Raw genomic sequence first — 12905 nt, 5'->3', positions numbered from 1 at the left:
TTACTGTATGAGACCAGCATGAAATATTTTTCTAAGAACTTGTACATGTTTTTAAACCGTTTGTCTCAGATATTTATATTTGTCATTGACCCATATACAGAAAAAGATGCGGTGTTTAAATCACTGCGTTTATTTTCTTGTTGGATAACATCGTTTGCACCAATTGTCCCACTTCATTTTCTGTTGCTCATAAGCTTTTAACTGTTTATCACACTTAAGGCTTCCATTTAATGTTCCTAATATAGATATTTTACGTCGGTACATTTTATATAGCGAGAAACCGAGCTGCTATAAAATGGTACAGTCTGCGCACGGCTTCAAGTTTACCAATCATTTGCTCTTTCTACTCTAGTAGAGTAACGATCTACCGGGAGCGCGCGGTGATGGTGTTAAGAAAGCGATCAAGATCCGCGTTTTCTTTCTTCTGCTGACACTACTGAGAGTGTGTTCATTGTAAGTAGGGCTATCAGAGAAACGCTTATTCAGTCACCCATCGGTATTACCAACAGGACTGACTGGGGATTCACTGCGCTCTGCTGAAGAGACAAATACTTTGGGATATATATGTTTGGCATTTGGCTTTTTGTCAGTTTCTCAAATGTAAACGGAAATATGTGGCAACGCTTCGTCTTACTCTTAACCGGTTTGCTTGGGTTGTGTTCATGTTCAAGTTTCCCAAGTAACATCAACATAGGTGAGTACTCAACGGCTATTGTTTATAACCGCGTCCTGACAGCGATTTAAAGTTTCCGTCGCACAGGATGAGGTACAGTTAGCCATTTGGGTTTAAATATTCCATGTGCGTGTTATTGTCCCTGAATGACTTTATTGTAATCTCGACAGGAGGTTTGTTTCCAACCGACTCCCACGAATACGACGTGTTCCGTTTCGCGCTCTCTCAACACAATGATGTTCCTAAACTGGTACCACAAGTGGACATGGTGGACACGGGGAGCAGCTTTGCCATGACATACGCCTGTAAGTTCTGTATTAATGTATCTCTCAAGAGGTCTGGTACTCTTCCCAAAACCAAACCTCTGCAGTGCGCACGACCTGTTTCCATCACGCTTGTTGCTTTGCTGAATTTCTGTACGATCTGATTCTGCACATGCTGACATGTGCCAGTGAAACAGTCTAGGCTTAGCGAAGTAGGAGAACCTCAGACATTTTGTTGCTGTAAACGTGCCTTCACTTGTACAGTCTTAAACCCAGCTGGATTACTGTCAAGAATAACGTCAAGATGTCAGGTGGAACTGCAAAGCTGGCAAAATGTCTTAGAATAACGGAGGTTGAATTTGACACAAGCCAGTGCTGTGTTTTCACATTTACAAATGCTTCTTTTGCCACAGTGTTTTTTTTTATTTCACTCCTTTCATAACCATGTGCCCATATACAAAATAGATTGTGTCCTTCTTAAATTATAACGAAAAAAGTAAATTTGCATAATAATAATAAAAAAAAATGCAAGTTACCTTACCATATACAGTTCAAATATATTCGATGTAGCAGGATAGTGCATGTAATTTTGCTGTATTTTTATTTTTATTTTTTGCATGAAGTATCATTATTTATGGTGCAATACAATATTTTGCAGGTCAAAACATTTACCTTTAAAATGAAATATATTAGTCTTTAGAAGTCACTAGAAGTGTAGTGCATTACATTTGATTATTTTATTCAAATAGTTATGCTTCCTTGTTATCAGTTATGTAAGGATATGCATTTTGTGTTGTTTACTGACACCTTATTATTTTAGTCTGTTTCTGTTTCTGTTGAAACGTTGCCTGAAGCACCATCACAACCTTTTTCTGCAAATTTATGGCACCACAGTTGTTACATTTAACATGTTTTTTTTTCACAGTGTATTTACAGATTTGACAGCATATTTTCTATCATGAGATAGAATATGAAATGCATCCTTTACATTGCTAATATGAACATTTTTAGAGGAGCCGAACAGAGAATACATCCTCTTCCCTAGCTCAGCTGGCTGTCAGTCACAAATGTTACCCTTTGATGTCTGAGATTGACACAGACAACCTTTCCATGTTTGTGTTCAACCCTGCCAACGACGAACAACTCTGTATACTGCTTAGCATGCAAACAGCTTTTGATGAAGAGAAAAGATTACAGATGTTTGTTATATTTCGACACAAGCACAGTAGACTGATCATCCTGAAAAGTTCATATGTGCTAAAGTCTTTCCCAGATGAGTGCGTGTGACAAACCTCTCTCATGTGCCCTTTTAAGTGAGTCTCAGAGCTTCAAAGCAGAGTAGGCTGTTTACTGGAGGCTGAGCAGAAACTGGCGCTGGAGCGATGTTTTCCATTTTAGGGGACTCCTTAGGGCATTTTTATAGGTTGACACCAGAGAGGGTCTTATTAGATGGAGGTTATCAAAGGAAAGTTTAAAACACAAAGTAAGGGCTGAGTCTGTATGTTCTTGTCACAGGGAAGTGTGAAAGTAATTATGTGGAGCTAATTACATCTGCAGAGAGTTCGCTCATCAGGGTGATTGTGCATGGCTGCTGTCTTATCCTCTAATCGCTACATACACCTTCCCAGAACAAAACCTGAGATCACTAGAGCGGTTTGTGTGCCAGGAGGTGTAACAAAATTCAGTTTGATTATAATTTGATCATTTTTCTCTTTTGCTGCAAGAACAAACCGGGACTAGAGAACAATGAATGTGACTTTAAGAAACATGACAAAAGAAAATCAGTGTTTTTGTTACTTGATTGATATGTTCAGGAGAACTGTGAGAATTGAAAGATGTGCTTTTGTATGTCACGAATGAAAATGACCAACCCGCTATGATAACAATACAGTAGTACAGAGTGAATTTTTAATTTAAAGCCCATTTGAGCCAGTTTTTTTAAAAGGAATAATGAAGCAAACAGAATAATTTTTAAGTCTGTTTTACATTTAGATGCGCACACTTAGATTAAATATGACACTCTCAATAATAAAGTTAAGCACTGAAATTTTCATCCAGAAATTACAACATTTTTCTATGTTTTTAAACAGAAATATTTGCAGTGGATGTGCTGCTTTTGAACTATTTTCTTGTGGTATGCGATTACATTTTTTAATAACAGCGAGGATTGCTTGGCGCATGACAGTTCTGCTTTAAATTGTTTTCTAAATAGCAAAACTCATGGTCTGAGAAAATACTTTTGTGTGAATAATGATCACTGATGTGAACTTGATTCGTCTAATGGCTTTGTAACATAGACAGTAGTGTTGTCACGGTACCAAAATTTCAGTATTTGGTACCGAAACCAGTGAAAATCCACGGTTCTCGCTACCAATTTCGGTACCAAAGCAAAACACAAAAATATGGTAATAAAAAAAAATATAAAACACTTTTTATCACAAAAAAAACCAAAAAAACAATGCCATTCGTTATACTTATTTACAATTGTGTTTAAAGTTTTTCTACAAGTAATATAATTATGAAAAACAGTAAACAAGTTACACCCAAATTTTATTTGTCTTTTAATTAATGAAATTTAAACAAATTTTATTTTTTTGGTAAATAAAGGGTATTTGCTATTAAAATTAAAACATGGAAGAAATATTGTGTGATTTATTTCTTTAAAAAGTTGTATTAAGTTTTTCAACAGTAGTAGCAGTATCACATACATTCTACTAAATAATAGTAATATTTCTAGCACAATGCCTTTATGTAAAAATGAACTTTTATTTTGACGGGTTACCGTGAATACCTTTAAATTGACACTGGTTTTACTCAAATGAAATGGTAAAATGCTTGTGAAGTGACTCAGAACAGTTCTTGTGATGTTGTTTATGTCCTCATTGAGACGGCAGATGCTGAAATTACTGCATGCGTCACGTGCTTCAGTCTATGTAGTAAACGAACCCGCATGTCTCTGCCATTCGTTCATTCACACAGAGACGCGCAGAACATGCAGGATTCATATTTCATTCAACTTTTGCAATTTAACATTTACAGATAATGGTCCATATGGAGATTTGATTTGATTAATTTATGCTAACTTTGTCAAATTCTGTGACTGTCCATATTAAAATGTAAGTTTCATTTTCATGACTGGATTTTGAGATTCCGTCCGTGTTTTCTGCTTCGCGGAAATCATAGCGCTGTATGCGTCAAGAACCGGGTTGACCGGGTACTTGGTACCACCGGTACTTAAAGAAACCTGGTACCGTGACATTTTCATTTTTTTAGTACAGAGTTGGTACCGAAGTACCGGGTCTTTTGACCACACTAATAGACAGTAATGACAGACATAAGAATGGACTCGTTGATCAAACAGTCCATTGGCTGGTTTGAACAGGTTTGATGACAGTACTCTAGAACCTCTGTTCACAGGTGTGTCACACACAGACAGTAACCTAATGATAACCCCTTTCATGCTCTTCACAATATTGTGACAAACACCATATTTAAAAGATATACACATTTTATTTTCAAAATGTTTTGTTACTGACATGGTGAGTCAGGCAGCTATTTACACTGCAAAAAAATAACGCCCATCTCCATTCAAATAAAGGCTATAAACATTCTAAAATATATGTTTACTTTATAAACAAAATTGCACAAATGTGAATAGCAATGTGATGTCTCAAAAAGCATTTATAGTACGTATCTCATATTTTCTGCATTTAACATGGTGTCACATGGATGGAATATGCATGAAAATTATATGCAGATTACGTTATGCATATTAAAACTAGGCATTGTAAGCTCCATATATGGCTATTTCAGGGTGGAGACGGGGTTGAGATGTACACTCAATCTTCTGCTGACTGGGTACTACAAGGGAATTTTTTGCAGGTTTCTGGTGTTCACATGGATTTATAAATGTAAAAACTTGTGATTGGATTTTGATGGAGCTCAGATGGTCACTTTTCTTTAAAGAGCCTCTAACCAACTCTTATTTTAAAGCAGTGGCTCTCAACCCTGTTCTTGTAGCCCCCTCCATTTCACACCCAGAACCATTTCCAGGAACAGGGCTGGGAACCTCTGTTTTAGTGCAGATGCTGATTGACAGAAATAGGTGGTCCTTGTTGTCTGGGATTACATCAGGACAGAGTAATGTCTATACTACAAATACAATGTGGTCTCATGCATTTCTGAACATATGTTCCTGCATTTAATGCTGCAAACCAGATCAGATGTTTGGATGTTCACTTCATATGTTATTATAGCCTTTTACTTCTTCTTTTACTTCTGAAATGTACTTCTTTGTATAGCACATGTAAAGGTTTTATGTTTTTGGAATAAGACATTCAGACGTGTTCCTATTACTGTGAATCATTATCTATTATCATATTTATAATACTTTGTAAAATAGATGACATATATGGCAGAAATGGCACACGCAGCAGTACAGACTCTTTATTTTCTTAGATATGTGCCTGAACTGGTTACTGAAGTTGCCTTGACTCTGAAGAGCTACAGTAACCGTTTAGCTCGACTCAAACAGATTCATTTAATCTATTATTCATTGCATCATAGCCAAAGTGATTATTTTCAGGGGTTTTGATGTATGCTGTGGGAGCAGAGCCACAAAGTTAGTTATAGTGAAAAATCCACTTACGTAGGAGGGAACTGACAATATTTAGTTGGTAAAGGACAGGTGTTCCTTCTGAGAAAGAAAATTATTCCCCAAATTACCACACGAAGGAGAGCTTAACCTTCTCTGATAATTGTGGGCTTTAACCGACATGGCAAGACACTGTACACCGTTATATTGAGAGGAAGGAATTGTTAAGATTAGACTGCAGTGGACATGTCTTAGAATATGGTTGCCTGTAGTTACTTCAGGAACGGCAAGTTGAATAGTGGAAGTGCTTATGGGATTATACGCCTACAGAAATTAATGCTCACTTATAGGGGTCCCATGATGTTGAGTGTTTATGAAGGGGAATGTGAGCTCATCATTTACTCACTCTCATATCGTTTCAGATACATTTTTGAAAAATGTCATACAGTGCAAGTCAGTGGGTCGCAGTGTAGAGAAGATCACACTGACTTTTACTGAAAGGATATAAACAGTTGAAACATTCCCCAAATATCTTGTTTGTTTTCAGCAGAAGAAATCCACATGGGTTTGTGGATGAGGGTGAGTAAATGATGAACAAAAAAAAATAACATTTTAAAACTATAACTCTTCAAGCAGTGAATTTCAGCCTTCATTTGAAATGCACCACAGTATTTCACAATAAACAGTTTATCAGAATTGCCCCTTAGATGTTTTCAAATGCAACATCAGCCCACATGAAAATGGCTATACAATATTAATGCTGAAGAATTGCATGCACCTTTGATGTAATTTCGAAGTTGAAGTTTAGTGTAGTGAGCTACATGCAGTACGTCGACCTCCCAGTTGAAATAACCAGTCAGTGTCACATCATGATGGAGATGAATGTTTCTCCTCATGCCTTTCTAGTGGAATAAAACCCCATCATCACATCATTTTAAACCTGGCAGACAGGCTTTTGTCTATTGTGAATAGGACAGATTCATTTTCTCCCATATATGAATTATTTTAAGAATCCGTTTCTGCTTTTGCCATATCACAAGCCTTTATGACAGTCTGTTCTTGGCATTAGTCCCATGGTCCTCCTTTCAGCACGTATCAGTCCTTTCATCACGTTGACATGCAGTCGGGCCAAATGTCCACAGCATGTCAATCAGCCGGCTCCAAAGAGACCCATTGAAGCTCTTGTCACAGTGAGTTCAGGAACAAACACTGTTTGTGTGTCTTCCCTGTGAAACTCACATAGACCACTGAAGAGCTTTTACCTGTGTGGTTGCCTTAATTCAAAGCTTTCTATACAAGTGATGGAAGACTTTAAAGACAGCGAATGCCTTGATGTGATAGCTAGCCTGAATATACAAAGAAGATTGCCAAGGATAGCTCACGCAGCTGTGTAAGCTTCATCTGCAAAGCCATTTGCAAGAACTTCCAGCAATTAGATGCATTTAAAGTGAAGCATTTTGAAATATGGATGCTTTTTTGATATCAGTAAACTTCATTGTTGATTGTAGATGACGGTTATGCATTAGCATCATTGGACGCAGTTCAGAGGGAATGGCACAAGCGGCTGAGGTTAGCTGTGGTGATTTCAGGATATGTGCCTGTGGGGCTACATGCTCCCCGACCTTCACTGTGCTGGAATGATACAGTGATAAAAATGTACCTCATCAGATATATCATCTTGCAAAGACTGAGGCTACAAGCCGCTTAGAGGACACCAGGGACAAAATCTGATTCTGTTAGGTGACAAAAAGAGCCCGCTTGGCTGTAATCTCTGAAATGATCTAGATATTTTCTCGCAGAGTAAAATGCTGGGCCCTAATGCTACAGGATTCGGCAATGAGCTGCCACCTTTTCATTATTTTGTAAGGACAAATTCACCCAAAAAATTACAATTTTGACATTAGCTCATTCCCATGTCATTTCAACACTGTTATAATATTATTTTCTTTGTGAAGCATGCAAGGAAATCTTATGCAGAATCAACAAGCTTCTGTTTTCCATACAATAAAAGTGGGCTCAAAATATGTTTTTTAGATTAATATTACGATTTAGCTGAATTTAGATTTTAAAACAGTATTTCAAGACTTCCTGAGCTGGTTGAAAATCAATTAAAATATAAGCCTAATCAAGTTGGTTGAGATGTTAAAGGAACCGTGATGCACTTGGAAGTAGGGGTTATGTGAATGTATTGCTTCGTGAATCGTATCACATCGTGAGTTGAGTGAATTATTACATCCTTATTCCTTACACATTTAAATAAATGTGAAATACAACAGACCATACAATATGAACATGGCTAAATACAAGTAAGTTTATGTGCTTTTTACAGCTCACGGGTAATATGATGACTATGGCAATTGAGTTGGAAAGATGCAAACTTTGTTCCTGAATGCCCAAAGTAAAGATACAGTGTCATTTTATTTAAATAAAAATGCTTTATTACAGTGTTTACTTCCTTTTTAATTGTTTTTATAAAAAATTTTTTTTTTTATAAAAAATGCTTTGTCATCTAAAATATGTTTATTTAACACATTTATTTTTTAATCCATCATCAAATGATTTACATTTCTTAAATATTAACTTAAAAAATGAAAAATTCTATCAGCTTTATATTGGCTATTGGTCCCCTGCTTTCCAAGATATTGGCGATGGCATCGGCTGTCAAAACAAACAATATCGGTCGACCACTAGTTTTGTTGTTGGATGTACGGTAATAATGAACATAGCAGTCGTCATTTACTACTGACATCTGAGCCGCTGAAGATGCAGTGGATTAATTTTGTTTTTAAAGTGAAGGTGTCCTCCAATCTACCTAAATTTGTTTATGTTTGCGTATATAATATGTGATCCAGCCTCACCTACAGAAGAAGTGAGTATAATTTCTTTCTTTAAAGGACCCGTTTTTCGCACTTTTTTGAAGCTTTGATTGTGTTTACAGTGTGCAATATAACGTGCTCATTTTTCGCGTGTAAAAAAACACAGTATTTTTCACACAATTCACCTGTATACCGCTGTTTTCACTGTCATAAAAACGGGCTGATGACTTCCTTGTTCTATAAAGTCCCTCCTTTAGAAATACGTAACGAGTTGTGATTGTGCCAGCGGTTCCTGTGTTGTGATTCGACACCAGCTTAGAGCACGTTACCCTCCTGGAAACGCAATTGGGCTAATTTTGAGAAGCAAGTGTGCAGGAGCATGTGCTGGAGATGTACTTATAATCACAGGAGCGATTTTACTGACGAGATGCACATGAAAATCGCATTCGTTTTTTTGCACAGCCCTAACATCTAGTTAACAAAGCTAAACAGCGTTGCCCTTTGTGTAATAAGTTACAGAAACTGTTAAACGCACCTGTTAAACTGTTAAAACTTATATACAAATAATAAAATACACTTACCGGTTGTGGTCCATAAACAACACCTTCTCCAGACAAAGAGGGAAGTGCTCCATCTTTCAAGAATAATCTTTGTGCGAATCCGGCATTAAAATGATTGAGATTGAGGAAGTTGTCCTCAGCAAAATGTGCTGCACATAGTTGTACATGTGGATTATAATTTTTGGGAACCGAGTTAAACATAAATTGTAACCATTAATCTCCAAGTACAGCGTCCCTGGGAAGACCACACAAAGGTGATTGGACTCAGAGATTAAAATAACAGCGTTTCGATGACATGGCGACAAACACAAACGCAGCTCTTCCTCTTCTCCATCTGAGTGCAACAAGACCACGCCCCCGTTTGTGTATTCATGTGGGCGGAGGTTAGTCACAAAAAAGGTTTTAGTGACGTCATTACTTCAGGAAGTAGAGGGATATAGTCCAAACGGGTCGTTTTTTGTAGGCGAATTCTGTTAAATAAAATATCTCGCTTGGTATTGAACCTTGAGCTTTAGAATTTTACAGATATTATTTATACTCTAACAACAACATTACACACTAACTAAAGTTTAAAACATGGGATCACGTAGAATGGAACCTTTAATAACATGCTAGTTAGCAAGTTCTGTGGCTAAAGTAAATAGTCTCTTGTGGAAAATGGTCATTTGATGACCCCTTAAACATTTAAACATTTCAAGGCTTGTCAATGAAATACATTTCCAAACAACTTTAATACATTCAATGTGTAAAACAATATGATTTCAACACTTAATCCAGCAGAAATGCAAGCACAATCAGCATATTTCTAAAACTTGTGACAGATGTCATACCTGCTTCTCACAGAGACTGGCTGCCACCTGGCATTTTTCACTTAAAGTTTCACATAAAGAACATCTCTGAACTTTTGGCTGTTATCAACGCTTTTTCCACACAGGCATGAATCTCAACTCCCATAGGAATGAAATGCAAATGCTCACTTGCTCTGCGCCAGCTGACATGCACCGTAAGGGGGGGGGGGGGGGGGGGGGGGTGGAGAAATCGTGCTTTCTGTGGCTTAGAAATCGCTCGTATCACGATTTTATTAAATTAATTTATTTTCAGTGAAGCTGCTTGTCAATGATGTGTAATGAGAAAAGTTCTATACAAATAAACATGAATGAAACTGATTTAAGAACAGCACCATCAATTTGATCCACTACTTTCCATACCAGTGTTGAAAAGTTTGGGGTCAGTAATTTTACTTAAGAAACTTTATACTCTTATTCAGCAAAGATGCATTAAATTGATCAAAAGTGACAGTAAAGACATTTATATTTTTACAAGAAGATTTCTATTTTTTTTTCAACGTCCTATTTATTAAAAGGATTCAGAAAAAAAGATCAAATATTAGTTACCACAAAAACCTTAGCAGCACAACTGTTTTCAGCATTGATAATAAGAAATATTTCTTGAGCATCAAATCAGCATATTAACAATGATTTCTGAAGGATCATGTGACACACTGAAGACATAAGTAATGGAAATTCAGCTTTGCCTTCACAGAAAGAAATAGCATATATATATTTATAAAAAAAAGTAAAAAAATAATAATGTAATAATATTTCACAATATAACTATTTTATTTACAATTTTGCATAGGATACCTTTTTTTTCAAAACTATTAAAACAATCTTACCATCCCAAGACTTTTAATTAAGTTTTAATATTCTTCAGAATACATACAATAGACTTGTGTAAGAAACCGACCAAAGTTTTTATGTTGCTGGCTGCAGAAAATCACCTTTGTTGAAGCTCTCAAATTTGATGTGTGTCCCAGTATTAGGACACATCACATCCAATGAAATCAATTACATATTTAAAATAACGGTCAATTCTGGTGTTGCTCACACAAACCTACTGTAAAAAAAAAAGATTTGTCTGGTAAAATGATGATCCTGGTAAAAAAATGTGGAAACAACTAAACTGGTTTTATTTATAAATGTGATTATATTATCACTGATTTTTTTTTAAAGAATCAGATCAGGTAGAAATAATAACAGTTGCCAGTTATGTATATAGTATCCCTTTAACAGACATGGAATATAGTGCATGAGTCATATGGACTACTTATATGGTGCTTTGTTTTTGTCCTTTTGGGAGCTTGTCAGTAAAAATAACCATCCACTTGTTTTCTAATGAAAACACAAGGTGAAAGTTGGGAGTTCTGCCTGAAAGGTCTCTATTGGGTTTTATACAAAAAAAGGGGGATCAGAATGGCATGATGTTGAGTAACTGATGACAAAATATTAATTTCTGGGAAAACAATCCTTTCATACAGCTACAGAATAATGTATCACAGACAAAACATCCCCTAGTACAAATCCGCGTCTCTGATTGACTATGGCTGGCATAAATGCCTCCTGTCACCATTTTGGTTTCTCAGCCATGTCACAGGACTGCACATCAGTTCAAACACGCTTTTTACCTCAGTTGCTCAATAACCAAAGGCAAGGAGAACAGAGGCTGCTGGAACAGATTGATGCAGTGGAGCTCCTCTCATCTTCACTGCAGTGACTGAAGATCAGACGAGATCAGTCACACTGGACCCACCTGTCACAAAAATCTTTCAGCATCATGGAGATCACCACAGGCAGGAAACTTGTTTTCTCCTCCCCCCTCTCCCAAATATACATTCATAAACACGCTCTCTATACCCCAAGACAGAGATTCAAACCCTGATACTCCTTCCAGCCAGCACCGCATAAAAATTATTTGCCGTTTCCCTCCTCCTTTTATCTGCGGTAGGCATGAAGAACGCTGATAAAAAAGATGTGCACGCAGAAATCTTCCGTTATCTTTCCAAATGATTGAGATAAATGCATTGTGTAGCCTTGCATCGACTCTTTATCGCCTGTTTTAAAAGATAAACATCTACGAGCGACAGTACATTTGTCAATCCTCACTATCAGTGCTGTGGAGGGGACAATGAGGGTGATTATTAAGACTTAAATAGTGCCGACTGTGGTAGATGAGAAGCGGAGAAAGCTATCTGCTATCGGAGTTGTTTTCTGGGGCTGGTTTGAAAGTTTCCTCGCCTGAAGGGAAGATTTGGAGCTGAAGTATGTCACAACTGTGGCACATCCCTCATTCACATGCTCAAAGCCCCAGGGAACCAACATGTCTGAATGCAAATGGTACAAATCTCCCCTGGAATTATACATTAGGTGGAACGAATGGGAAGTCTTGGCTTGAAAACACTTTTTGCACCGAGATTGAAATTTATGGTAAATGAGGCTCTCGTATGTTGTTTTATTACAAATGCGCTATAATTATATATAAAAACGCCTGCATTATTATTAATGTATGCAATGTGGAAGGGTTTAAAACAGACAGTGGAGCAGTGAAACGTCCAAGAGGGACATTTTTATAATTACAGAATAAAAGTGAAGGGAATGAGGTAGGATACAGTCTGGAGTTCAGGTAAAAATGTAGGAAACTCATTACCTCAGTGTTTTTAGGGTGTTTTGGAGCTTTTCTGCTTGAGGAGACCCAGATTTGACACTGTCTGCAACAGAGGAATTACAAATACATGAAACAGGCCCCCTTCTGGAGTACTGCAATAAAAATCAATTGCCATGTGCTTTTTAAACACATGGGGTTTAGCCGGCTGTGAGGGGGCTGGAGCAGAGATGATTGGTGGGTGGAGGTTTTACTGTCACTGTAATTACAAAGAAGAATGCAGGGCAAGACATATTGAGGTCTTGTTTTTCAGGAGGAAGTGCTTTGGGGTTATCAAGGCAGAATTTTAGATAACATATTGACTACCCAGCACTTGCTTTCTTCTGTCATCCCTGGGTATTGATTGAAAATTTGTGCTAATGAGTGTTTCACAAGTTTTATATTTTTAATGAGCTGATGTTTTATTCTGGATGTTGTAGTTGCATCGCATAATTTTTTAAGAACTTATTATTTTTACAACTTACTATGAAGATACAAGTATACATATTTCTATGAAAAGTG

At 36.9% G+C, this 12905-nt stretch overlaps 1 protein-coding gene across 3 annotated transcripts in view; it reads left to right on the top strand.

The window, feature by feature from the left end:
- The first annotated feature begins 308 nt into the window (after positions 1 to 308).
- Positions 309 to 12905, top strand: part of LOC132117270 (glutamate receptor 1-like) — a 55743-nt gene continuing 43146 nt past the window's right edge. For 2 of the 3 annotated variants that reach the window (XM_059526439.1, XM_059526438.1), the window contains exons 1-2: positions 318 to 694; positions 844 to 978. In XM_059526439.1, the coding sequence (XP_059382422.1) occupies positions 565 to 694; positions 844 to 978 (265 nt within the window). In that variant the 5' untranslated portion in view covers positions 318 to 564. Of the gene's footprint in view, positions 695 to 843; positions 979 to 12905 lie in introns of all 3 variants that reach the window. The other variant, XR_009425739.1, reaches the window with a different exon arrangement.

Source organism: Carassius carassius, chromosome 36, assembly GCF_963082965.1.
Source record: "Carassius carassius chromosome 36, fCarCar2.1, whole genome shotgun sequence".
Classification (NCBI taxonomy): Eukaryota; Metazoa; Chordata; class Actinopteri; order Cypriniformes; family Cyprinidae; genus Carassius; species Carassius carassius.
The sequence above is the reverse complement of the archived record's forward strand: the minus strand, read 5'-3'. Positions and strand labels throughout refer to the sequence as shown.